This window comes from Schistocerca cancellata, chromosome 8 (assembly GCF_023864275.1).
Source record: "Schistocerca cancellata isolate TAMUIC-IGC-003103 chromosome 8, iqSchCanc2.1, whole genome shotgun sequence".
Classification (NCBI taxonomy): domain Eukaryota; kingdom Metazoa; phylum Arthropoda; class Insecta; order Orthoptera; family Acrididae; genus Schistocerca; species Schistocerca cancellata.
This window is the reverse complement of record NC_064633.1, coordinates 328,148,030-328,175,444: the sequence shown is the minus strand read 5'-3', so window position 1 is coordinate 328,175,444 and position 27,415 is coordinate 328,148,030. Positions and strand designations below refer to the sequence as shown.

General features: G+C 40.8%; 1 protein-coding gene across 1 annotated transcript in view; it reads left to right on the top strand.

Moving 5' to 3' along the window:
• Positions 1 to 8,580, top strand: part of LOC126094924 (actin-related protein 10) — a 56,318-nt gene extending 47,738 nt beyond the window's left edge. Inside the window, exon 8 of the mRNA XM_049909570.1 lies at positions 8,338 to 8,580. Within this exon, the coding sequence (XP_049765527.1) occupies positions 8,338 to 8,471 (134 nt within the window). The 3' untranslated portion in view covers positions 8,472 to 8,580. The remainder of the gene's footprint in view (positions 1 to 8,337) is intronic.
• Positions 8,581 to 27,415: the final 18,835 nt, after the last annotated feature.

Sequence of the window (27,415 nt, the reverse complement as noted above, 5' to 3'; positions counted from 1 at the left end):
AGGGATATGACTTTCTCAAGTCAACCCCTGAAATGAGATCATCCCTTGACAAAATTCTCCCCACACCACCCAGAGTTGCCTTTCGTCGCCCCCCCTAATCTCCGTAACATCCTTGTTAAACCCTACAATATTCCCAGACCACCTTCTCTACCCAGCGGTTCCTACCCCTGTAACCGACCCCGCTGCAAAACCTGCCCCATGCATCCCCCCAGAACCACCTACTCCAGCCCCGCTACTGGTAAAACATACACAATTCAAGGCAGGGCCACGTGTGAAACTACACATGTCATTTATCAACTGACATGCCTGCACTGCACAGCCTTTTACATCGGCATGACAACAACTAAACTGGCTGAGCGCATGAACGGACACAGACGAACTGTCCGCCTAGGAGATGCCCAATACCCAGTAGCGGAGCATGCCCTCCAGCATAATTCTAGGGACCTAGGAACCTGCTACACCATATGTGCCATTTGGCTTCTCCCACCCAACACCAGTCCCTCTGAACTGCGGAGATGGGAACTTGCACTCCAACACATCCTTTCATCCCGCCATCCCCCTGGACTGAACCTACGTTAAACAACCTCACTCCCATTTACTCTTCAGTCTTCTCCTCTTTCCGTTTCCTCTTTAGCCATTCACGCATCTTTTCATCCTACATAGTTGTGATTATATTTATACTATATACCTCTTTACTTCTGTATGCATCCTCTTTGGTTTGAAGCTGGCACAGTACTTACAGTAGAATATCTTTGGCTTCCCTCTGACAACCATGCCTCCATCCTTGCTACCCTCCCTATTTTCCTTTCCCTGTTGCTTCATAGCCTGGGTTGTGAGTAACTGAATCTCCTTTCCCTTCTTCCCTTTCTTTCCCCCCTCTCCTCCCTGATGAAGGAACATTTGTTCCGAAAGCTAGGAATGTAATTTTCGGTTCTGTTTTATGTGTAACTATCGGCTGTACTGAGCTGAGGTAAGTACTGGCCAGCCCCTCTATCTCTTTGTTAGTATTTGTTTCACATCTTTATATGAGATTTTCCATTAATCATTTAAATTTTATAACACAGCAGACATGTCTGCTTGTGTCTGTATATGTGCGCATGGGTGTGTGTGTGTGTGTGTGTGTGTGTGTGTGTGTGTGTGTGTGTGTGTGTGTGTGTGTGGGAGCGCGCGCGCGCAAGCGAGTGTATGTAAGTCTTTCCGCTCACGGGATTGGCATGACTCCTTACCCTCTCCCTTAAAACTCATATCCTTTCGTCTTTCCCTCTCCTTCCCTCTTTCCTGAGGAAGCAACCGTTGGTTGCGAAAGCTTGAATTTTCTGTGTATGTTTGTGTTTGTTTGTGTGTCTATCAACCTGCCAGTGCTTTCGTTTGGTAAGTCACATCATCTTTGTTTATATATATAAAAAAAAAAACGAAGAAGATGTGACTTACCAAATGAAAGTGCTGGCAGGTTGATAGACACACAAACATACACACAAAATTCAAGCTCTCGCAACCAACGGTTGCTTCATCAGGAAAGAGGGAAGGAGAGGGAAAGACGAAAGGATGTGGGTTTTAAGGGAGAGGGTAAGGAGTCATTCCAACCCGGGAGCGGAAAGACTTACCTTAGGGGGGAAATAGGACAGGTATACACACTTGATGTTGACCTCCACTTTCCTTGATGTTGACCTCCATCTGCCCAATGGCCATCTTCACACGTCCGTCCACATCAAACCCACCAACAAACAACAGTACCTTCATTATGACAGCTGCCACCCATTCCACATCAAACGGTCCCTTCCCTACAGCCTAGGTCTTTGTGGCAAACGAATCTACTCCAGTCCGGAATCCCTGAACCATTACACCAACCACCTGAAAACAGCTTTCGCATCTCGCAACTACCCTTCCGACCTTGTACAGAAGCAAATAACCAGAGCAACTTCCTCATCCCCTCAAACCCAGAACCTCCCACAGTAGAACCCCAAAAGTGCCCCACTTGTGACAGGATACTTTCCGGGACTGGATCAGACTCTGAATGTGGCTCTCCAGCAGGGATACGACTTCCTCAAATGAGATCCATCCTTCATGAAATCCTCCCCACTCCACCAAGAGTGTATTTCCGCCATCCACCTAACCTTCATAACCTCTTAGTTCATCCCTATGAAATCCCCAAACCACCTCCCCTACCCTCTGGCTCCTACTGTTGTAACTGCCCCCGGTGTAAAACCTGTCCCATGCACCCTCCCACCACCGCCACCACCTACTCCAGTCCTATAACCCGGAAGGTGTACACGATCAAAGGCAGAGCCACGTGTGAAAGCACCCACATGATTTACCAACTGACTTGCCTACACTGTGAAGCTTTCTAGGTGGGAATGACCAGCAACAAACTGTCCATTCGCATGAATGGACAGAGGCAGACAGTGTTTGTTGGTAATGAGGATCACCCTGTGGCTAAACATGCCTTGGTGCACGGCCAGCACATCTTGGCACAGTGTTACACCGTCCGGGTTATCTGGATACTTCCCACTAACACCAACCTGTCAGAACTCCGGAGATGGGAACTTGCCCTTCAGTATATCCTCTCTTCTCGTTACCCGCCAGGCCTCAACCTCTGCTAATTTCAAGTTGCCGCCGCTCATACCTCACCTGTCATTCAACAACACCTTTGCCTTTGTACTTCCGCCTCGACTGACATCTCTGCCCAGACTCCTTGCCTTTACAAATGTCTGCTTGTGTTTGTGTATGTGCAGATGCATATGTGTGTGTATGCGAGTGTATACCTGTCCTTTTCTCCCCCTAAGGTAAGTCTTTCCGCTCCTGGGATTGGAATGACTCCTTACCCTCTCCCTTAAAACCCACATCCTTTTGTCTTTCCCTCTCCTTCCCTCTTTCCTGATGAAGCAACCGTTGGTTGCGAAAGCTTGAATTTTGTGTGTATGTTTGTGTTTGTTTGTGTGTCTATCAACCTGCCAGCACTTTCGTTTCGTAAGTCACATCTTCTTTGTTTTTAGATATATTTTTCCCATGTGGAATGTTTCCCTCTATTATATTTGTAAATATAAAGTATTACGAAAAGGTTCATTTGATTTCACGTGACTATAAGTTCCACATTAATAAAGATAGAAACTTCGGGTCAATTTTGGCTTTCATATAGAGGTACAAAGTTTTTATTTCCGAAAGAACCTTCTGATTTTACAAGAGTACATCTTTTACATGTGTGTACATACAACCTTTCTGTACTTTTTACAATTACTTTTAGGATCATAGTTTTCATTTGCTTCTCATAAATGTTCATTATGCCTGTCAGCAGATGTTGGACAAGCATTCAGATGATCATACTGGTATCATACACTTGCAAGCATATCTGGTGTTGGAATTTACTGCTGTTGCTTTGTGGCATTACAGTTCATCCGAAGTTTTTATAAGGTAGGCTTATAGTCTTTTGCAACACCCCTGTCCCCCTCTTGAAAACCATGGTGTGAGATCAGGCAACATCTGAGGCCAATGATGCAATACAAAATTTACACATATCTTACACTTTAGTGAGTTCAGTGCCACACTGCCAACACATAGTTGTAACTGAATTGCGCCTTTTGAAACATTTTGTTACTATGATCTTCTCTTAATGCACATAGTGAGTGAGTCAGCTAGCTGCACGAAGGAGAGCTGTAACAGCAGTCACGTGAACTGGCAACTTACATCAGGGGCTAAGGTTAACTTTTAGTTTCAATGTATAAATAAAAATTTAAACCAGGTTTTATCTTCAGTGATGCAGAAGATATAATCGTGAGAAATTTGAGGAACTCTTTTTTAAAGACCCGTAACTTTCTTACAAAGTAATAGTCCAGTTTTCTGTTACAATGCATCAGGAATGATAAGAGCAGAAGCTGAAGGAAAGGCTGGTTAACACCATGGATGAAAGCAGCTTGTCCCAGAAATTCTTTACTGTGGTGTCAAAGTGGCAAAACCCTTGCTTTAGGTCCAAAAAAAAATTCAAGAACAAAGTAAAGTTATTGGAATAAATTTGACAAGGTGAATGCTATTCAATTTCCTGGTGATATATTAGCAGTGAGACATATGTCAACAGACTCAAAGCATTAGCTTCTAAATTCAGTGAATTTAGTAATTGAAAACATAGGGACAAAAACTGATCCACTGAAAAAGGCTGTTAAGATTTATATGGCAAGGAAAGTTCTGTCAGAATTTAAATAATTTTGGAGTAAAGGAGTCAACTCATCAAATAGTAATAGCATTTAGTCACTGACATACACTCAAAAAAGAATGCTGAATCCACAGTCCATTAGACCTACTTAGACAGGCATTTCATACACCACCACCACCACTACCACGCAACAGTTTTGCTAAATCATCTGTTATGGAGATCACAAAAATTACTAGGCTAGCTGTGAGACTTAATGGTGACACTAGTATACTAATAATGAGCTCAAACACATCACTATCAGACACAGCCAGAAGAGTAAGAAAATGGTCTTGCAACTGATGCACAACAAACAGTTTAATCTGTGATCTAATACTCATACTGTGTAGTTCCAAACCAGTTCAAGATGACTTACAGCTGCCATAAGTAAAGATAAAGTGGCATACACTGAGTGAGGTCCCATGTGTGAAGTTCATAGGCATCCAGATGGATAGTAGGTGGTATTGGTGGATGGGTAAGGTAACCAAGGAACTCACTCCTGCCTGCTTTGCACTTATGGATCTCTGTCGTTGTGTTGACCCACACATAGGATTATTGGCGTACTTTGCTTATGTTTACTGAATTCTGTTCTATAAAATAGTCATTTGGGACACTGCAGTTAAGGTCAAGAAAGAATTGTGAAGTAAATATATTGTGTTAAGTTGGCAACTGACCTATTTGGAGAAACCTCTTCAGGGACCTAGGGATTCTTACACTTACCTGCTAATACACATACTCTCTGGTGGTATTTATGGTTAAGAACAAAAGTGAATAGAGGATAAGCTGTGCATTTCACAGCTGAAGTACTAGAAGTAAAAATGATTTCTGTTTAGACTATGCATCAGCATCTAGGTTGCAGAATGGAGTACAGAATCATGTAACAGTTTACTAACAGACATCAGGCAAGAAACTGAAAATTCTCAGATATTAAAAAATCAAGTAAAAGAATATCTCATTAACCACTCGACAATTTATTAGAAAATTTGAACTTAGGGTTGTAAATTCTGCATAACTTTGGTGTTTAATATAGACAGACATTGACTTTGCTAGTACATAGACAGCTGACTGTGCTCTGTGTAAAGTTATATAAATGCCTTTTCATAAAAATTTCTTGGTTCACTTGCCTTTGTCAAATTGGACGCAATTCCAAGCTTTCAGTGATATCCACCACCATCTTTTTTGGGCACTGAAACTGACTGTCATGAACTGGCAAGGTTCCCTCTTTTATACCACCAGAATGGCATCCATTTCACTGGATTATGTCTTGATGGCAGGTACAGGGGTTGGAGCACTCTATATCCACAGATTTTGCTTGTGCTCTCTATCTATCTAGCTTTGCTTGTAGTGCCAGCCATCAGATCAGGTTGTGGATTGAGTGAAGTTTTCCCCTGTGTTTTTTCCCTGTCAAATGCATTCTTGCAGGCATTGCTAAATGAATAGCCATTGTGAGACATTGTTTTCACAAAGTCTGATTTCAACAGCTTCTCTGATAACAGAGTACCAATAGTTTGGAGCGTGAGCCAGTATTCTCATTTGATCAAACAAGATCTTGTGATTACTTAATAGGTTGTGCTGCATCACCGCTGATTTATCCAAATGCCTGTATTTAAGGTGACGTTGGTGCTCGATGCAACAATCAGCAGCTCTCTGTATAGACTGGCCCATGTAACTCTTTCCACACTCACAAGGAACATTATAAATTTCTGGCACTGTCAGACCAAGATTATCTTCAATGGGTCACAATGTTTCTTTAACTTTTCTGGGTGGCCGGAAGACTGGTATGATTCCTTGACTGTTTAGGGCTCTACCTACCGTGCTACTTGTTGCACCGCAGAATGGAAGCTCTACTAGGTGTTGGTCCTCTTGTTGTCATGGAGACAACATGTATGAATGAAGACACATCTTGGTTTTCTCAAAAGCATTGATCTGATGATGTTCCTTCTGAATATAGCCTTCAGATGCTTAATCTCAGAACTGAGGTGGTCCATGTCCGAGATAGTTCTGGCTCTGTGTACCAAGGTGTTCAGCATAGCTTGTATCTGAGCTGAGTGGTGAAAGCTGTGCCTGTTGAGATACAGATCCATATGTGTCAGTTTTCTGTAAACCGAATGGCTGAATCATCCATCTGATTTCCATTTGACCAACACATCTAAGAAAGGTAACTTCTACTGGCTAGCATTGCTGCCTCTGGATCATGAGGTCTCGGGTTCAATTCCCAGCTGGGTTGGGGATTTTCTCTGCTTGGGGACTGGGTGTTTGTGTTGTTGTTGTCATCATCATCATCATCATTCATGACAGTGGCTTGATGGAATTATGTAAAAATTGGACTGTATAAAAATTGAGACTTTGTACAGGCACTGATGACCGCACAGTTGAACGCCCCACAAACCAAACATCATCATCAAAGGTAACTTCCTATCCTTCTTCACCTCCACGGTAAATCTTATATTGATATGTATACCATTCAAATGATTAACAAACTGCTGCAGCACCTCACTGCCATGTGGCCAGATTAAAAATGTATCATCAGTGTATCCGAAGAAGCGAGATGGCTGCAGACATCATATTAAAAACTCTCAAATTTTTGTCCATACCTTAAAGCAGATGAAGATTGGCCTGAATGAAGTCTTGGTTAGCTTTGACATGCTCTTCTGTTTACCAAGGTACCAGTAGAATACACATTAAAACTGTTCGCCACTCATTTCTCCCCAGAAACTTCAAAAGTATTTTACCATACTTTGACAACCACATACTTTTTGTATGGTGGAAATTATTATGAAATGAGTAATGGAACAGTAATGGGTTTGCTGTTTTCACCAGCCATAGCTAACTTTTCCATGAAAGATTTTGAAGAACGAACATTGAACAGTGCTGTCGTACATCAATCTTACTGCCTCAGATATGTTGATGATACATTTCCTATCTGGCCGCATGGCAGTGAGGTGCTGCAGCAGTTTGTTGATCATTTGAATGGTATACATCCCAACATAAGATTTACAGTAGAGATGGACAAGGATGGGAAGTTACCTTTCTTAGATGTGTTGGTCAAATGGAAATCGGACGGATGATTCAGCCATTCTGTGTAGAAAACCAATGCATACGGATCTGTATCTCAACGGGCACAGCTTTCACAGGTGATTATCAAGTCCAAAGGTGGAATTACACTGTATTAAATTATGCTTGTGATTATGTCGAGGGGTGACTAATTTTTTGTCCGATGACCTTATATATAAAAGAAGATATGGACATTAACATTGGCATGAGTAAAAGAATTTAATCATGATTTCGAAACTTCACTACATGAACATAATGCATGTCACTTTCTGTGTCCAAAAGTATGGAAAATTAGAGTTTAGCATTACGTCAAGAGTGAGATCATAAGAGATAAAAACACAAAGTCAAGCTGGATGAAGATGAATGTTAATCCATTGCCATAACACTTGCAGTACCTTATTTGGTTGTCCTGAAGTACCTAAATCATGCACCCAAAGAAAGTAATTATAAATCAATTGTTGGGGTTTGTGATCTTGAAAATAAGCACCCTGTTATTTTGACACTGAAATATTGTGACACTTACTCTTCACTGTTGTGAATCTATTATAAAAGAAGAAAAGATGCAGATGTGTGCTACAGGGCAGAATTTATTGCCTTCATAATTGAGATGAGTATTGTACCCAAGGGGATGCAAACAATTTGGCAAATAAATGGGGACTATGCTAGCATGGCGTCTTATCATTTTAATCTTGTAGAAACATTGGCTCAAGTGACTTGGGGCGTGCCATTTCCTCATTACTGTATACCATTGCATCCTTTCCAAATTTGTAACTTCTGTAAAATGATTTAAAAGTCCAACACTTTCTGTACAAAAGTTGCTGCACAGTGCCCCTGACAACCAACTTTCGGCCCATGTTCCAAAGAGGAGAATATTAATACTAAGAATCTAGTATGTAAAGTGTATAGACGACTTATATAAGCAAGCATGCCAAATAGTCAGCATATCAGGTTCTTGTGGCCTCATTTTATGTGTAATATAAAACCAAGCAATTTCTTATAGTTTTGAAGCTTTTTAGCTCAGATATCATTCCGCTTTTTCCCATTTGTCAGGTTGGTATTAATGGTACTGTAACATATCGAAATAAATAACCATTTTTTTTCAGGTGCAATATTTGGTGCGACGGACTCCTTGGTGTCACGGTCCCTGACGAAGGAGTCCTACATGAAGACCAACTGTGTTCCTGACTGGGCTAATTTATACTACAACAGGCCTTCATCAGAGCAGATGTGCCTCTAAAAACAAATGTTCATCTGCTATTTTGGCTGTGTCCTAACTTGTAATTCATGTAGCTACTATACATAATTTAATTTGTATAACAAAGTAATACATCATCAACTATTTGAAATTACGATTAATACAATCTTACTGCAATACATATTCTTTCCTAAGGCCCTGAAGTGAAGTCACGTAATTAAAAAGTGGCAAATTCATCAACCAAGTTGTAAGTTATGTAATTATTTTGAATTTTTTGAAGCTCATAAATCCATTGAGCTATTTTGACTATTCAATTTTTTTCTACTCATATTTTTATTTTTCTGTGGTACAGCACCAACAACATTGCTAGTGATCTCAGTACCTGCATTGGTCACAAGATTATCTTTAACTCTTAATGTTAGCTATGGCCATTGTGCCTTTATGTGAGGATGACAGTGTATTATTGCCAGTATGACTGGGTGTTGTGTGATGTCCTTAGGTTAGTTAGGTTTAAGTAGTTCTAAGTTCTAGGGGACTGATGCCCATAGCTGTTAAGTCCCATAGTGCTCAGAGCCATTTGAACCTTTTTTTATTGGCAGTAATCAAAAGATGCAGCATGTAAAATTTTGCAGTACATATTTATTGCACTATTGCTTCCATATAATGAAAAGGATACTCATTTGCTGTAGCACTTGCCTTACTTAATGTTGCATCCCTGTTTTACAGAATATTTAAACTTCGTGTATAATTAAAACACTGTTCCTGACAGTTAGCTTGAACTTTCCCTTCACGTGGCAACGTACTTACTGACGGATCTATCTGTGTGCAACCTATAACACACAGAGATTTAGTTCTACTAGTACATATATCCTTTCTTCCCAACTTCACAGAAGCTCTCCTTGGCTGCCATGGCATGGTGCTAATAGATTAGGCTCATAAGGGGCAAACCATCACTAGGTCATACTAATGAAATCCACTGACAAGGCTGTGGCAGGCTGTCAAGTGCAAGCATTATGGAGAAAATTGTACAAACAGATGTTTTGTTTCAAGGCGATGCTCTACATCATTCTGCACAGGACAAACATATGCCACTTCTTTGGGCTTTCAGATTTTGCCTTACCTTCTTATTCTCCTGACATGACACCCAGTTATATCTTTGTCTTTCCTTTCATGATTAAACCATTGCATGGCAGGCATTTTCAGGATGACAAGAAGGTGATTTTAGTGATGGAACATTTCCTCAACAGCCAAAATGCAGGTTTCAACAAGCAAGGTATGTGTCATGACATACATTGCCTGAAAAAATGTCACATTTAAGGATAAATACATAGAGGAATAACACCATGACTGAATTTCAAGGTTGCAGCTAGATTTTTCAGAGTGATGATTAAAACTTTGACTACCCCTTGTATACCCAAGGTCCCTCAAACAAAAAACTGTGCATGGTAGTTGGAAGAAAGTATAGGTCACAGCCAGCTATTAAAATGGTAGCGGAAATACTCTGCAAAACTACATTCCTATATCTGTGACATCCATCTGTTGTAGAGTTTGTAACATATTCAGAGTTGAGATATAATGAGGTATTTTTAACAGAATGACATACCATAAGCCAACCAACATGGGTTGTGAAAACTTGACTCAGTACCACACCAATGCTTATTAAAGAAAGTATGATCATATGGGGTATCAACCAAAATTTGTAAAGAAGTTGAAGGTATCCAAGTAGTGAGGGAGCAGTTCGTTATCTTCAGTGGAGAGCCAACAGATTTAAAAGTCACTTTAGGCCTGTCTCAGGAAGAGTTTTGGAACTTTTGCTGTTCATGTTGTGTGTTAAGGATCTGGCCAACAATATTAATAGCAATCTCAAATTTTTCATAGATGATACTGTTATCTATAATGAAGTACTGTTTGATAAAAGCTGAAACGTGTTTTAAATGTTCATAAATGTAAAATTGTGCACTTCACAAAAGGAAAAAAACTACAGAAACAGTAAGTGTCAATATGGGTCAATCCAGCTTGTGCAAATACTTGGGTGTAACAGGTTGTCGAGATATGAAATGATCACATAGGATCAGTTACAGGCCAAGTGAAAAAATGTTTACGAAACAGTCATTTACCCACCCTAGCATGTACCTCAAGTATGTGGAACCCGTACAAAATAACACCAACAGGGGATAGTGAAAAACAAAGAAGAGCATCACAAATGGTCACAGGTTAGTTTGAATTTTGTGAGAGCTGCACTGAGATAGTGAAACACCAGCTACCCTGTCAAAGTCTACAAAAAGTTTTCAATGTTTCAAGAACAAGCTTCAAGTAAGGCATCTAGGAATGTACTATAACGCCATGTATTTTTCCTGTGCGGACTGGAAGACAAGATCAGACTCATTACAGCTTGTGCGCTCACACACACACACACACACACACACAAGCTGTCTTTCTTCCCCCACTACATACATAAATGGAATGGAGGAAAAAAAAATGCTGTTAAGTGGTACAGTGAAAAGTATCCTCTGCCATTCACTCTTAATGGTTTGCAGAAGCTGATTGAACTGTCCATTTTCTTGTCATAGGACTTACTGGGCGTTGACACCCGCAGTTTTATCCACTCCATGTCACAGCATATCACAGCTGTTGAAAGGCTTGTGAAGTGCCACGCATTATAATTATGACTGGATTAGCTTAATTAAGCTATCGTACATATCATTCTTAGTTCTAGCCATTAAAAACATCAATTTTTGTGACGATTTATGGGTACAATGGCCCTATTTAAATTATGAGGTATTTGATTGGATGGACAGTTCCCACCAGCAATATGCCAACAGGGGCCCTTATCTGTAGTAGGAGGCTTTTCTGGGTTTGAAAATTTCCTCTATTTCTATGAAATAACACAACTCTGCCACTCATCAAAATTAAGAACAGATTTTTGACATGCTTAGAGAAGACACTATTTAGATCTATTACTGTAAGTGAATTTCAGATTTTTTCACTTTTCTTTTGTGGGAAATGTAGATTTTGTATCACTGCTTAGGACTGTGGTGGCTGTCACAGATAGTCCTTGCAACAAGTGTGATCTTAAATGTCAAATGCCAGCTAATTTAAAACAGCTACTTCAGGCTGTTACATACATAACTTATAGCTTGACAAGCATGAGTGACCAACCACTATGTATAAGTATGCACCGCCATCTATAGGGAGTTTTGTGAAAGCATTCACAGTGTTAAGCTGCTTGACCAGTTTTCAGCTACACAAGTCTGTGCAAACATACCAAAGTACTCATGCTTGACCACATGTGTGGACTTAAGCAAGCAAACATCAGTTCTGAGGCTGTCTTCACAGCATCACTATGTCAAGTGATGTGAAGCAAATCAACTGCAAATATCTGGAAGAGTTTTGTTGAGTATACTAAAGCTAGCTTTGTTTCACATGTGTTAAAACAAAAGCTTGTCACAGTAAGGTAAAGAGGGATGTTTTGTACAGTAAACTTTTAAGAAAATGCTAAGCAATTAATGCCATCACAGACAAACAAGTTGTTAAAACCAACTACAGAAGGGAAAATATTTGAGGTGTTTCTTCATTTGGAGCAAGAAGAGGTGAGTTATGTAAGACAACACATGGGTATTTCAAATGTGTATAAATGGATATTTTGTGCTTCTTAACCAGCTCACATCATGAGAAGCAGTGTTGCTGTAAGTCTTTTGTGCGATGCCACACTGTCTATCATGATTGTATCCTGCTTGTTTAATCAGTGGGTGTTACAAGTGGTGTTCAAATATCTTTTTCCACTGATCCTAAAATAATTATACCAGTCATGTGGAAGTGTCATCGACTCACAGAGTAACTTAATCAGAACATAAAAGTCTTCCTTTTCTACTCGCCCACAGTATGCCCCAGCTCTTCTGTATTAGTTTCCACACCATGGGAGCAATACTTAAAATTCTTATCAGTATAAGTGGCCTTCTTGTAGCAGAGCAGAAGTTAAAACCTGAGATTACTTGATTTTCTTTCTAACTTAAGACTGCTTATACTTCTTTTGGAATAAAATGATGATATTGTTGCAGAAGGAGCTGAGTAGCACAGTCATTGTAGTGTTGTGGTTATTATACTAGACTGTTGCATGGAGGGTCGTGAGTTCAAAACTCACCTCAACTGTAAAATTTTAATTTCTATATTCGGTGCGAGTACATTCTAGAATCATTGTACTAGAATGTTCTGTAACTGTATATATACCGTATGTGTTCTGGCCAGAGGCAGTTCGCTCCGCGTTCTTGTACGTGCAAGTGCTGAGAAAACCTTTGTTAAGTGAAGTTAGTGTTTGTCATTCATCTAATTACACCTTCTTGTATGTGACAATATTCTAGCTTGCTTGTTTCATAACAATTAGTATAAAGAAACTTTGATTTCTAAATTTGAATCTGCTTCTGAATATAAGCAGCATTTCATCTACGGTTGTATATTCTCCTAGTACATAGGCTTTCTTGCAGTTTTCAGTGAATATTTCAAATATCTGAGGTATTGGTGCTAAGTTGTCCAGCTGTTTTCTTTCTTCATGTGTGGTTTTATCATCAATACAAAGACAGCTTTGAATAAAATGAAAACATTTCCATGTCATTGTCAGGCAAAATATTACAATACCTATTCCGTCTGAAGCCCAAAGGTCAACAGTGTTCTGCCTCCCAGATCGGTAAAATCCAGCAATGTACAACAAGCCTACGTAAGCCTTCAGCTCATTCATGGTCAGTTCCTTCATAAAGTAATGATTTGCAACTATTTCACAAGCTGCTTTCCTTTCTGCAATTTGCAAGTTTGTGTATTTCAAGATAGTTCTAGGCATATTTTCATTGCAAAACAGACTCCAGCATTCAAATTCTGCCTTTGCTAATCTTGCCACTAAACTCACGCCAGTTACCTGCCTGATGATATTTTCAAAACAAGTCCAAACTTGTTGTTGAGGTGGATTTTTGCACCACTTGGATCCATCTTTACCAAAATAAAGTGAACTGCATACCTGCGTTTCCGATCGCTCGACTAATTCTGGTAACACATAATTATGGGCAATATTTTATAGTAGATTTAGTGGTAAATTATCTTCTTTGTCACTGCCTTCACATGCATCTTGCTCAGTACCACTACTGCAATTGTACTCACTTACACAATCTTCATTTTCACGGCCATCTGTCGTAAAGTCGTTTTCACTGTTTGATAATTCCGCCAGCCAACGATGTATACGCTCAGCCTCCCTTTCTTCATTATCCACTTTGACTAAAAACACCAAAAAGCACGAAACAGTCATGAAAAAAAGATAAATTGAAAAATGGCACAGAAATACTGCTTCGTGGTTGTGGAAGGGTCAAAAATACCCTCATACTGTTTGCACTCATTTATCTCTGTTCATGGACGGCAGCCAACTGAGTGCTTGCAAGCAGGGGAGTTCAATAATTACAGCTACTGAGAACTTCAACAATGTGCAACTGCACAACAAAGAACTGCCAACAAAACAAAATGAGCAGGGTCAAATTGACCCTACCACATCCTTGCCGGGTTAAATTGTTACATAGGTTTGTCAAAAAACAAGCCAGCACTTTTATTGAGTGGAAAATAACAGTTTTCCTTGTTATTTTATAGTTTCTCCTTAACACAGAATAGAGTGGATTGTTTATATCTAGCTTGAGTTGCCACCCCCTCTGAGCAACAAACCTTGCCATGGTGGAGTGGCTTGTGTGCTCAGTGATGCAGTTAGTTGTGCCATGGAAACAACCACAGTGGAAGTGTGTCTGTTCAGATGCCACCAAACATGTGGTACCTGGAGGGGCCATCCTTTTCAGAAGTAAAAATCTGCAGTGTTAATTGATCTAGCCTTCGAACATCAACCAACATGGCCTTGCTGTGCTGATACTGAGAAAGGTTGAAAGCAAGGGGAAACTGCAGCCATTACTCTTACTGATGACCTGCAGATCTACTGTATGATTAAACAATGACATTCTTTTGGGTAAAACATTCTGGATGTAAAATTGTCCCCCATTTGGATCTTTTGGTGGCATTCTCTTTGGAAAAATATTCTGGATGTAAAATAGTCTCCCATTTGGATCTTTTGCCAGGGACTACTCGGGAGGATGTCATCATCCGGAAAAGCAAACTGGCTTTGTACAGATCAGTCTGTGCAGTGTTAAATCCCTGAATCTGGTAGATATAATGGAAAATTTAAAAGGGAAATGAATAGGTCAAAGTTAGATATAGAGGGAATTTGTTACTTTTGGTGGCATAGGAATGTGGATAAGCTACTACATAGTGAATCCATGGTCTTATTCAAGACAGACATGAAGCCAGCACTCACCACAGTAATAAAAGTTTATATTCCAGCTACCCCCACAAATGATGAAGAGATCGGAAGAATGTTTGTTGAGGTAAAAGAAATTATTAAGGCAGTTCAGGGAGACAAAATTTGTGATGAGTGACTAGAATTGGGTAGTAGAAAAAAGAAAAATGGTAGGAGAATATGAACTGGAGGAAAGGAATGTTAGAGGAAGCCTCCAGCTAGAATTTGGCACAGAGCCTAGTTTAATTTAAGCTAACATTTGGTTTAAGTCACTAAAGAATGTTGTATACAGGGAAGGCACACTGGAAAATTTCAGATCAATCTTATAATGGTAAGACAGAGATTTTTGAAACAGATTTTAAACTGTAAGGCATTTCCAGAGGCAGGTGTGAACTCTGACCATAATTTATTGGTTATGAAATGTACATTAAAACTGAAGAAATGGCAAAAAGATAGGAAAGTAGGAGAAGGACCTAGATAAGTTGAAAGAACCAGATCTTGTTGATAGTTTCAAAGGGAACTTTAGGAAACAATTGACTGAAATGGGAAAGGAAGACAGTAAATGATGAATGATAGTTTTGAGACATGGAGCAGTGAAGGCAGCAGTGGATCAAATAGTTCTAAGCTGAGGCATAATAGACTCCTAGGATATCACACGAGAGATTGATTTTAATTGATGAAAAGATAAAATATAAAATGAAGCAGCAAAAGGAAAAATAGACGCCAAAAAAATATTGACAAAAAAAAATGCTAGAGGGCAAGTGGGTCATAGAAGCAAGTAAATTTCTGGTACTGGCTCCCTTCCACCCTTTTCCCCAACTATAACCTGCTGTAAATCACTTTTAACATGCCACTTATGCCTATGATTTTAATAATAGTAGTAAAATATATATAATATGTGTAATATAATAATAATTAGTTTAGATGAGTGTTTCATATACTCCTTTAACAAAACTTCCTACCATTCAGAGAAATACACATGTCGAACTGTGTTCATCCAAAAAATTGAAATGTATGTATGTCATGTAGCTGATTTAAGAACTATAATACCGACAGAACCACAACTTTCACAGTGTCATAATTTAAATGATGTGAAATGGAAGTGCATAATCACGAAAGTCAGCACTTATCCCTACGATTGTGAATATGAGTGTGTAGGCAATAGTTAAATGAGTGTGTGTATGGTGGGGAAATGCTATTCATTCAGGAGAGAAGGACTTTGCTGCTTTTTTCTTAGTAGAGTGTCTTTCCCTTTCTGTCATATCTGAGTTCATGACAGTGTTGGCTGCAGATACGGCCAACCTGAGAATGAGCACCAATACTAGACTGGAATGGTCTCTACAGTTCATTAGATTGCAAGCCCATGCTGGTGGCCTAACTCTCCCTAATTAAAGTGAAAAGTATTCATTGTTAAACATAACTTGTAAGGTTCTAGAATACTTGCCATTTCCAAGTCTGTTACTTTGTATAGCAAGTAGGAATTTGGTTAATCACTTGAACATAATGGAGTGTTTCTGTGATCAAAACAATCAACATGTCTTCAGTAGCTGGAATTGTTGTTGTTGTTGTTGTTGTTGTGGTTGTGGTCTTCAGTTCTGAGACTTGTTTGATGCAGCTCTCCATGTTACTCTATCCTGCGCATGCTGCTTCATCTCCCAGTACGTACTGCAGCTTACATCCTTCTGAATCTGCTTAGTGTATTCATCTCTTGGTGCTAAATTGGTTAGCTGGAATTAAAGATTGATAAAAGACTTCACACCGTTTCACTATCAAAGAGAGAGAGAGAGAGAGAGAGAGAGAGAGAGAGAGAGAGAGAGAGACATGGTGTTGCCTAGAAGTTGATGAATTAATAGAAAGCAGACAGGGGAAAGCTACACCCAGACATCCTTTGAGATATTAATTTGATTGTATTATCACAAATACTGGCATAAATGGTGAGCTTCCATCATGCTACTGACTGGAAATAAACAAGACAAACATGCGTAAAGTTCAAAGGAGCAAATTACAGGGAGTTGAGGTGCAAAAGGAGAAATAGAGCTGGCATGATGTAAATTACTGCAGTCCTGCTAATGTATTTCTGGTACTAGACATGAGCATTGTACTTCATTTAACAGCACATGAGCAACTGCATGAGTCCTGATTGGTATTCATGGTGCTTGATGGCAGTTGAGTGTTAATGAGACTGCTCCCCAGGTGATGTAAAGACAGCCTTGACTAAGATAGCCCACAACTGTGTACTACTGGGCTGAGAGGTGGTCTTGGAGGACTTTCAGTACCTCAGACACCTCTCCACAGTGCCAGCATTTCCCCACAGTCCACTTTCGCTATAAGTGAAATGGTACCAGATGCCATCATATGTTTTTGGACTGCTGACTGCAGGTGTGATTTCCTCATTTGAAGATTAAGTTGCCAGGCCTGTTTGGGCACCAGCTCTCTGAAACACATGATGGATTGTTATCTCTGTGCAACCGCTTTCCCTCTGGTCATATTTGCATGTGACAGCTACAAACTTTAAGATGACCTGCCATCTGGAGGGATTGAAATATAAATAAAATGCTGAAAAGGAAAAATAGTTAGCCCTTCCACCCAGTAGTCTGCTTCAAAGACATGGCATCAGTATAGTTTGATAGTCAGAGAAAATTAGCTTTAATGGTCAAATTGAATGAGTCAATTGATCAACTGATTGGTATCAGTCTAGTTGTTATCTCACCATCAATGTGAATCAGTAATCAGATTAGCTGAATTATATGTCTCTCTTGCACTCCGGCACTGGAAAGGGCAGTCTTTGTGGCCACACCAAATAGGAGGTCTGCCTACAAATAATCTATGGCTTACAGCTGCCCACTCTAGGATACTGATTTAGGCAACAGCCGTTCTCACTGGGAAATCAGAATTCCTTGCTAATCAGTCCATTCATTAATGTTTACAAAAACAACTACAATGAGAAGTTAGACCTACAAGTTCTTGAACAAAAATTACAAAAACAGTGGGAATGAAGTACTCTTTACACAGGAGCGGGAACCAAGTACTAGAGGCAGTCTTCCCAATTTGTCAGAATTTACTTTACGTTAGAAATTTTTATTTAACAAAATAAATGTTATTGAAAACTTTATATAGCATGCATGATTTTAATAAATTCACTATTTTCTGATTAGCTCTAACCCTTGTGGGCTGGTTGTCCCAAGAGGGATGTTCATTACAAACAATGAACTACACTATTACTAAACTTGGTGTGCACTAAACTTATGGAACCCTGGAATTTTTTCATGCTTCAGAGGCTGACTGTGCCACACCTGGTGTGTTCACTTATTCACTGTTTTGGAAGGGCTTTAACTTCCCTCCCACCATCTAACAGGGACCACTGTTTACATACAACACTCCCAATAAGTAGGTGGTGGGCTTGGTCATTGTGAAACAGACAGCTGTGATGTCTCATCGGAGGTGACAAAGGGTGCCAAAGAGTATTTTGCACAGCCTGGCCCCTGGACTGGGGTGAACAGTGGCCACTGACTTTCAAACTATGGGCAGAGTCATCCCGCATGGCTGAAGGGCAGTAACAGATTCCCAAGGACAGTTGCTCTCTGATCTCAATGGGACTCAGTGTCACTACTGCAGCCTCTGAAACATATCCCTGAAGTTTCTTAGCTTACTGCCCACTTTTCCCTGGGGCATGGAAGGTATCTGCTCACCACTGCCTATTTTCATCTGACCTATCCAGAGATAGTCACTGCTCCAATCCTGCAGATGACTTTGACTGATTGAGGCCATTTCAGAAACGGACCCTGTGGTACACAACTGTTATGGCTCAGTTGTAGACCTTGCTCAGACTCAAGGTTTGTTTACATATTAATTCATCTTATTATTATAGGTACTTGACACCTACTCATAAAGTGATAATACACATACTTAAAGGATTTGTTTTTATTTTTTCCTGTGGTCACCTTCTCTCTCATATGGGTGCTACCTCAATCAATAGTTCTCACCTTTATGCCCTTTCTTTACACAGTGGGCTTTGGTTTCATGACAATTTAAAGTTCTTTCCAGCCCCAATGGGGCTCACAATTCCTTTGTGAGCATGTTTTGGCTATTCAGTGTTCAGTTTATTCACCATTGACCCCTTACAGTGGAATAGGTCTGAACATTAAATATACAATTAACAATAACTTTACAGTAAAGTTTTTACAATTTAATTCCACTTCTTTTAGGAATATTCTTATATACTAATGTCAATGATTATTTCAAAATATTCTGTTAATCTTCTAAAATGGGTGTTTGAGTAACCAGTCATAAATCTTACATTTGAAAATATTACTGGTCAGTGACCAAGCAGATGCTGGAAGTTTATTGAAGAGTTTTAAACTCATTATTTTGTGTGAGTTTGCAGTCTTTGTGAGTGTGTGTCGTGGTATGTCGAAGTCCAGTTTGTCTCTGGTGTTGTGGGGATATATGTTCTCTCTGGTCTTGAACTCATTTAAGTTGCTGTGTGGATGTATAGATTCACAACAGTTAATATCATGTGCTTGATATAGAGGGGGCGGCAGTGTTCCTTAAGCTTAACTTTGCTCATTATTCTGATTACTTTTTTTTTAATTTTCAGACTTTCACTGACAAAACAAGAATGTCCCCATAACAATATGCCATGTGTGACTGAAACAGGCCAAAATATACCACCTTTAGATACTCATCAGTGACTACATCTGTCAGTCTCCAGATGAGATAACACACTCTTGCTATTCTCTTGCAGATATGGCTAAGATGTTCTTCCCAGTTTAATTCTGAATCAATGTGGAATCCTAACAATTTTACTGATTTGCTTTCAACAGCTGTAGTTAAACCCAGAATATCTTGTGTTTTATCAGGATTACATAGGAGTTCATTAGAAGAAAACTAATTCATTGCTAGTTCTAGTTTTTCTTGAGTTCCCGATGCAGTTCTGTTGGGTCATGGTGTATACTGAGCAGTGTTGTGTCATCTGCATAACACACAATTGAATTTACTCCTACATGGTAAGGTAAGTCATTAACTGCAATGATGAACAGAAAAGGATCTAGGACCAAACCCTGAGGCACTCCAGTCCGAACTTCCTTCAGCAAGGAGCATCTATTTTTAATTGATACAAACTGTCTCCTGTTACTTAAGTATGATTCAATTACACCTAAAGATGGTTTGTGTATGCCATAAAATTCCAGTTTTGCTAGTAGGGTGTTAAATGGTATGCAGTCGATGGCTTTGCTAAGATCACAAAGTACAACTGATACTAGATCCTTATTTTTTAATGCAGTTAACACCTAGTTAACAAATTCAGTGACAGCATTAGTGGTATTTTTACCATGTTGATATGCAGACTGTCTGTTGGAGAAGAGATCGTGCTTTTCAAAATAGTTATTTAGTTGGCTGTACATTAGATATTCAAAAATTGGGACAATAGAAACTGTTTGATAGTTTTGGAGCAGATGCTTATCTCCCTTTTTAAAGACTGGTATCACTTTAGCAGTTTTGAGTGCATCTGGAAAAACTCCATATTCTAAACACACATTAAAAATGAAAGAAAGGGGTTGACAGATCAAGCGTGTTATTTTTTTCATTACATAGTTAGAGAACCAATAACAATCCACACTTTTGTAGTTGGTGAACCTTGCCACAGCTCTTACAGTATCCTCTGTGGTGACAACATGCCAGTGGAAATATGCCTCACATGAGGCACAGCTCCATGATGATCTAGTGCACAAGTGCCATTTTGCTTGATTTTGTTTTTCAGCTCCTTCACTGAGGTTAGGAAGTAATTATTTACTTCTTCTGGGACAAGCATTGCATCTTGTGTGTAGGTTTTTGATTTATATTGGTTGATGATTCCCATGCTGCTTTACATTACCATAGGGCCCCAGGCTTTGTAACATTACTTTTTCTTTGTTGCAAGCTTATACTTCCCCTATCCCTTTCCTCCTCTGCCTCTCCATCGGATGGTTTTCTTGGTGCAGACCTTGCTTGGACCTTTTTTATGATCTGTGAATCGAATTCACATTTCCAAAATTTTTGACAACTTTTCATTAAACAAACACATGATCCCCATTGTTGGGTTTGACCTGCCATCAATTTTCAAAATTTTCCAGAAGTGGAGATTATGTAGGAAAGGTCACCTAATGCAGTGTATGCTCCACCTTTGTGCTTTTTCCTCCATGTACCCTTCCCTTCACTAGGGCAATAAACCCAAAACCCAATAGTTTCCTTTGCAGTGGCGAGAAAGCATCATCACCCCATACTAAAACTGGGTAAGCACCTTCTAGAGATCGATAGTTATCACCCAATTAGTCTCACCAATGTTCTCTGTAAGTTGCTTGTACACTTGGTGAGCTGGCAGCTGTGTTGACACCTTGAGTCTCAGAGTCTTTTGGTTCCATCCCAGGGTGGTTTTCACTGAAACTGTTCTTCTACAGATAATCTGGTTTATTTGGAGTCTGCCATCCAAATAGCTTTTGCCCAATATCAACATCTTATAGCCGTCTGCTTCCACCTGCTAAAGCCTTATGACACCACACAGCAGCATCACATCCTCGCTGCCTTACACAAATGGGGTCTCCAGGACCCACTCCTGATTTTTTTCGAGAACTTCTTGTCACATTGTCACATCTTACTTTCCGGGTTCAGGTTGGCGCTCCCCCCCCCCCCCCCCCCCTCCCCCACCTCCAAGAGAACGGAGCCCTACAGGGTTCTGCACTGAGTGTCACTCACCTAGTTGCCATAAATGGTGTAGCAGCAGCTCTGGGATCCTTACTATCACCCTCCTTGTGTGCTGATGACTTTTGCCTCTACTATTGCTCCTAGAGATCACTGAACATTAACTGCAAGTGCCATACGAAAGGCCCAGTCATGGGCCCTCACCCCTGGCTTTCAGTTTTCAGCTGCTAAGATTCATGTCATACACTTCTGTCAATGTTGGACCAGTCACCCACAACCAGAACTTTACCTCGACAACAAGCGACTCAATGTGGTGGAGACTTGAGACCTGGTATTTAGGGAAAGGCAGGATTCGGTGTGAATGGGGCCGTAATCAGTTATCATTGGTTGCTCAGGTCTTTTTTTAAAATCACACACACTTTATTTGAAAGCAATTGCAAATAAAGTTGACAATAAGGAACAATTATCAAATTTGACTGTTAAGAGACAACGTCTAATTTTAAAAAAATTCTTAAGCAAGTTGCACTTATGGCTGAAGGCCTTATTGACCAAAAATTCAAATTATTTGTTGGCTGAAGGTCCCAATAGTAATAACTCAGAAACAATTTGACTACTGAAGGCCTAGATAGCAAATTCTTAAAAACCAGTTAAACTTCTCCAAGAGATATTAAAATATTTAAAAAAAGACAGTCATCAAAATTTCACTGTTAAGAGACAATATCTAATTTTTAAAAAAGGCAAGGAAAGGTACACTGCCACGAAAATACAGTAACCTCCATGGTAGGTAACTGGGACATTAGTGGCCACTAGGCAGAAAAATACCTCTGGTTGTACTTCACCAATAATAACACAAGGAATTCAATGGTTAATAATAAGAAGTGGAGGACAGCTAATTAATTTTGCCAACTCCAAACACTCCACTCGTTGCTCTTAGTCTCAGCAACCCTGCGAGCAGCAACGCATGAACAAACGGCGTAATCTCAAAATAGTGGAGGTTTCACTACTGGGATAATGTTCACTCAACTCAAACGTTCCGGTTCTGGTGGACAACGAGGTTGTGGCCCTCGCAGCTACAGCCCCTCAATCTGGCAGTGCCTGCATGCCACCAGTGGTCCCGGCATGTCCTTGCGATGCCGGACCTCACTGCTGCTCCATCCCAACTGAACTCCCTGACACACTCCGACCGGAAATCACTTGACGTCCCTCCAAAGATAGTACCACCACACTAGATATCGATAACTGCTGCTGCCATCCATAGACAGACAACACTAGTAAACGTAGTGGCGCCAGTAAACACAGAAGAAAATGAGACACCACTATCCCTATTACACTATGCCAACCTAGCAACAGCACCAACACGGCTCGAGACTTGCTGCTTTTTAGAACTGGTCTTTGATGCTCGGTTTACATTGCTTCCACATTTTTGCCAGCTTAAGCAAAAGATCCTCTCCTGCAGTGGTGGCCCAAATCAGAGATTACAATCACAATCTGCATCGAGTCACTCCTCTCTGAACTCCAGTTGTTCCCTCTATCGCATCTCATCTGGACCCCCTCATGTACATCTCTGTGGTGCAGCTCCATGGTGCATCCCTCAGCATCATCTTGACCTATCACAAGGTCCAAAAGACTTGGTTCAATCTGAGCCCTCAGCCACCAATTTATCTCTGTCCTTGCCGCATCTCAGGATTCAGAAGCAGTCAAATATTGATGGTTGGTCGTGTAGGCTTTACTTATAGTCATGTGGGACATACTGAACTGAGGTCCTTGCCAGATAGAGGTGCAGAGTTGGTAGTCATCTCTTGTGCATATCTGTTAGTGCACTGGTGAGTCTCTTCTCATCTGCAGTGACTCCTTGAGCAGTCTGCAAGCTCTTGACCAGTGTTACCCTCGCTATCCCTTGACCCTGGCTATCCGGGATTCCCTGTATCCCATTGAACAATGTGAACACTCAGAGACCTTTGTCTGGACCCCAGGCCACATTGGGATCCCAGGGAATGAACTTGTTGATAGCTTAGTTAAAATCGCTACTAGCAAGCTGACTCTTGAAATTGGTATTCTGGAAACTGAACGACATCAAGTTTTAGGGGTCTGAAATATGAAAGGGCTTGCTAAGGAGGCTACGAATCCATGGAGGTCCTCCATGCAGGCCTGTTGCAAGGAATCTACCATCCTTTGACGGCTCCACATTGGCCATACTTGGCTGACTCAGGTCATCTCCTCAATTGCTAAGACCCATCTCCCTGTAATTGTGGTTCCCATTTGACCATGGTCCACATTTGCTGAACTGTCCCAACCTAGCCACCCTGTGGCAGACTCCTGATCTCCCTGACATACAACTTCTGGTGTCAGAAGACAATGCCTCAGTGACCGACTTAGTTTTATTTTTTCATGAATGGGGCTTTTACTACTCCCTCGAAGGGAGGGCCACTTAACCTTATTGACCCATTGAGGGCTTGGCAGAACACACTGTTGCCTCCTCTACCTAGACTGGGCTTTGGCTATCTGAGCTTGGTGGTCCACCTTAGGCCTCACCCTAACTGCTCCCCCCTATCATGTGGTCTGTGTTTTTCTTGCCCTGTCCATGTTTCTAGTCTTTTCTAGGCAGTTCCTGAGCGGGGTACCTCTGGTAAGAGAGGAGGGAGGGGTGGGGGGGGGGGGGGTGTATGTTCCCCTCACATTGAAGTTTGCTTTTGGGGGCTTCTGGCTGCTTTCTAGATGGGACACCTCACCTGCCTTCTTCCTGTGTCTCCCTTTCTTCTTTTTTGTCACTTATCAGGTCTTTGTTGACCTTTGATAGACTTAGGATTACCTTCCCCTGAGTTTTGTGTGGTAAGCCATCTCTGATGTCATGTAGACCTGACTGTTTGAGGAAAAAGGGACTGATTTGGTCCTTTTAACCATCCAACCAACTTACCAACATCTTTTTAATTAATTACTGTACAGTTACATTAACTCTTCTCATTGGTATCTTATTCTGAGGACATTATGATCTCCTGACCTCAGGGTGAGGTTTCATTTGAAATATTTTAAAATCATGAATGGAGTACCACAGATAAAGTGTCTATGTGTCATGAGAGTGCTTGTCCTTACCATTTAATTCTTTGGTTTTTCTTTCTACAATTCTCAACAGTCACTAACCGAATAAGGGATTTCAACTGAACTGCGGTTTCAGTGTACCCTCTTGTGTGTATTACTTGATGTATCCCATTTCCACACTTTCAGCTACTGTCTGGGCATAGTGGTGTCTTAAACTCTTCTTTTATTAACCCCTCCTTTTATTTAATTCTCTCTATTTCATTTAACCTTTTACTATTCTGCTCATCTACTTGCTCATCAAGATGCTTAAGTTATCACCTCTGATTGCTTACTGTTTTGCTCTTTCAATTTACATCTTCTCCCTTGTCTTTGTTCTTGAGTATGTCAAACCCACTCATAACAAAAAAGAAAAGATCCAATTAACTTATATTAGTGGTTGGCTCTGGTGAGTATTCATGTCTGTGAGTGTGAGATAGTGGTTGTGTGCTGACTACTTGTGTCATGGGCAATGGGACTACATACTAAGTTGTGAGGATATCAGGGCTGTAGATCGATCCACATCGACCAACATCTGAGGTCATCAGTCCCCAAGAACTTAGAACTACTTAAACCTAACTAACCTAATTACATCACACACATCCATACCTGAGGCAGGATTCGAACCTGCAACCACAGTGGTCGCGCGGTTCCTGACTGAAGTGCCTAGAACCGCTCGGCCACACCGGCCGGCGCATTCTGGTTCGTCTGCCAGTTGTTCCCCCCTATGTTTCACCCTGACTGATCACTTGTGTGGCCTGAGCAATTTAGGTTATGATCATGGCTCTTTTGTGACTGATTGTTTATTGTATTTATCCCTTCATCGGCAGGCAGTTCACAATTTCTTTCTTCCTGAAAGTCATCCAAAGTTAACAAGACCACTAATGACTATTTCATATTAACAATGGGAACACTCAACATCTGTTACTGTGCCCATTCCAGTATTCGGTGGTAGATTTCAGATGTCTCCTCAACGTCTATGGGAGGCTCCAGATGATGCACTGCTGCCACCTCATACAAGAAAAAGTAGCGGAATGCCCTACTACGAGACTTGTAAGATTCATCCATCATCAAAGAACACCTAACATTTTGTTGTTGTGGCTGGTTTCAGTGCTCGACCGAAAGCTCGATGTTTAGTTGTGTGAGCTGGCCAGAGTGGCCGAACGGTTCTAGGAGCTACAGTCTGGAACCGCACGACCGCTGCGTTCGCAGGTTCAAATCCTGCCTTGGGCATGGATGTGTGTGATGTCCTTAGGTTAGTTAGGTTTAAGTAGTTCTAAGTTCTAGGGGACTGATGACCAAAGAAGTTAAGTCCCATAGTGCTTAGAGCCATTTGAACCATTTTTTAGTTGTGTGAAGTACACACAGTAGCGTCTCGTTATTTGCATCAACAAGTTGGCCTTGGAAACGAGATGCTGGCCAAAAGCTGTGATAGAAGAACCACAACTGATACTCAGAGATCCATACAAGTTCTGAAAGTTCTGTAGGAAGTATTCTGGATGAATTTTCGAATTTAAGCCACAAAACCATTCCCAGTTCGGGGGTGGAATTTGAATATGAAGGCAGAAAGACTGTAACCAATTTGTAGGTGCCTAATTTATTAGCTCTCCATTGACCAAATTCTGCGAAGAAGTTCCGACAGGAAACAACAGTGCTCTTTCTGTTGAGGTGAATGAATTTATTCGAGTTGTTTCTCGCGTTCTTGTAGCTATTTATTAGTGTGGACACAGTTCAAAGGCATCACAACAAGCCTGGGCTGAAGTTGATCTGCACACTTGCTGCCATCTGATAGAGAAGCTATCTGTTCTAACACACTGCCTGCCTGAGTGATGTCGCCACCTGAAATGGTGAGATCATCTGAGTGCTGAGCAACACAGACATTCCTGCACCAGAAACAAAATTCTGTTGTTCAACCTTCTCGTGCTGCAAGTTATCATTAATTTTATCATTAGGCGTATTTTTATTTCAGCATGTGCTGCTGTGATATTTTCATTAAAGCCTGGTTGAAACTTCACTAATTTTCTCTGTCATCACCACTCTTGGCTCCATAGGTGAGAATAATTCTGCACACCCAGAAAAGACAATTCACGTTTCCTACACACTTTTGCATTCTGGCCCTAGATTTGACTGGCGATGGTAGTTACCTGTTCCTCCGTGTCCAAAAATTTTCATCTACAGAACTTAATTTTATTTCTTTTATCTGTAAGCACTGCCCAGAACCTCTCCCTGAATTTGAAGATCCATAGCCTGAGCATCTAGGTGCCAACAAAATACATTGCTGTGCTCGTGAAAGGTAGGAGAAAATGAGTTTTTTTATAGATTGTAGGGATTGGAACTGATGGTTGAGCAGTTTATTAAGTTGTGCCCTTAATTTATCACTTTTCTCATCTAGTGTTGCCCTTAATTCAGAATTCTGAGAATTTAAGTTTGCACACATGGCGGCCAGCAACTGATCCAAGGTACCTTGCAAGCCAGAGTGGACAATAGCTGGTTAATAAGTGACACTTGCCTGGTCTATAGCTTTTCTGGGACCGGCAACACTGACAACTGCATTTCAGTTTCCTTAACGTCAGTGTGCTGTGATTCAATGGTGGTGATGGCAGCGTCACCATTTCTGGCAGTGTCAGAGGCAGTGGAGGTGGCACTATCATCATCTCAGCAATGCCAGAGATGCCATCAATGTTCAGCACAGGATGGTGCAGCAAGCTGCTACCATCCATGGGTTGGGCAGGAACAACATCCTTGTCTGCTGGGTTAGCAAGGTAGTCCATTGATGCCTCTGCATGGACTGTTGCCCTTGTCCCAGTAACAGTTCGGACCTGCTTCTGCAAAGGCCGAAGACTGGGATGGCTCACCCTGTGCAGTGCCAGGCTAGCCTTCTGAGTTGCCAGCCAGGCTGCCTGTTTAGCATTGCAACCTTTCCCTC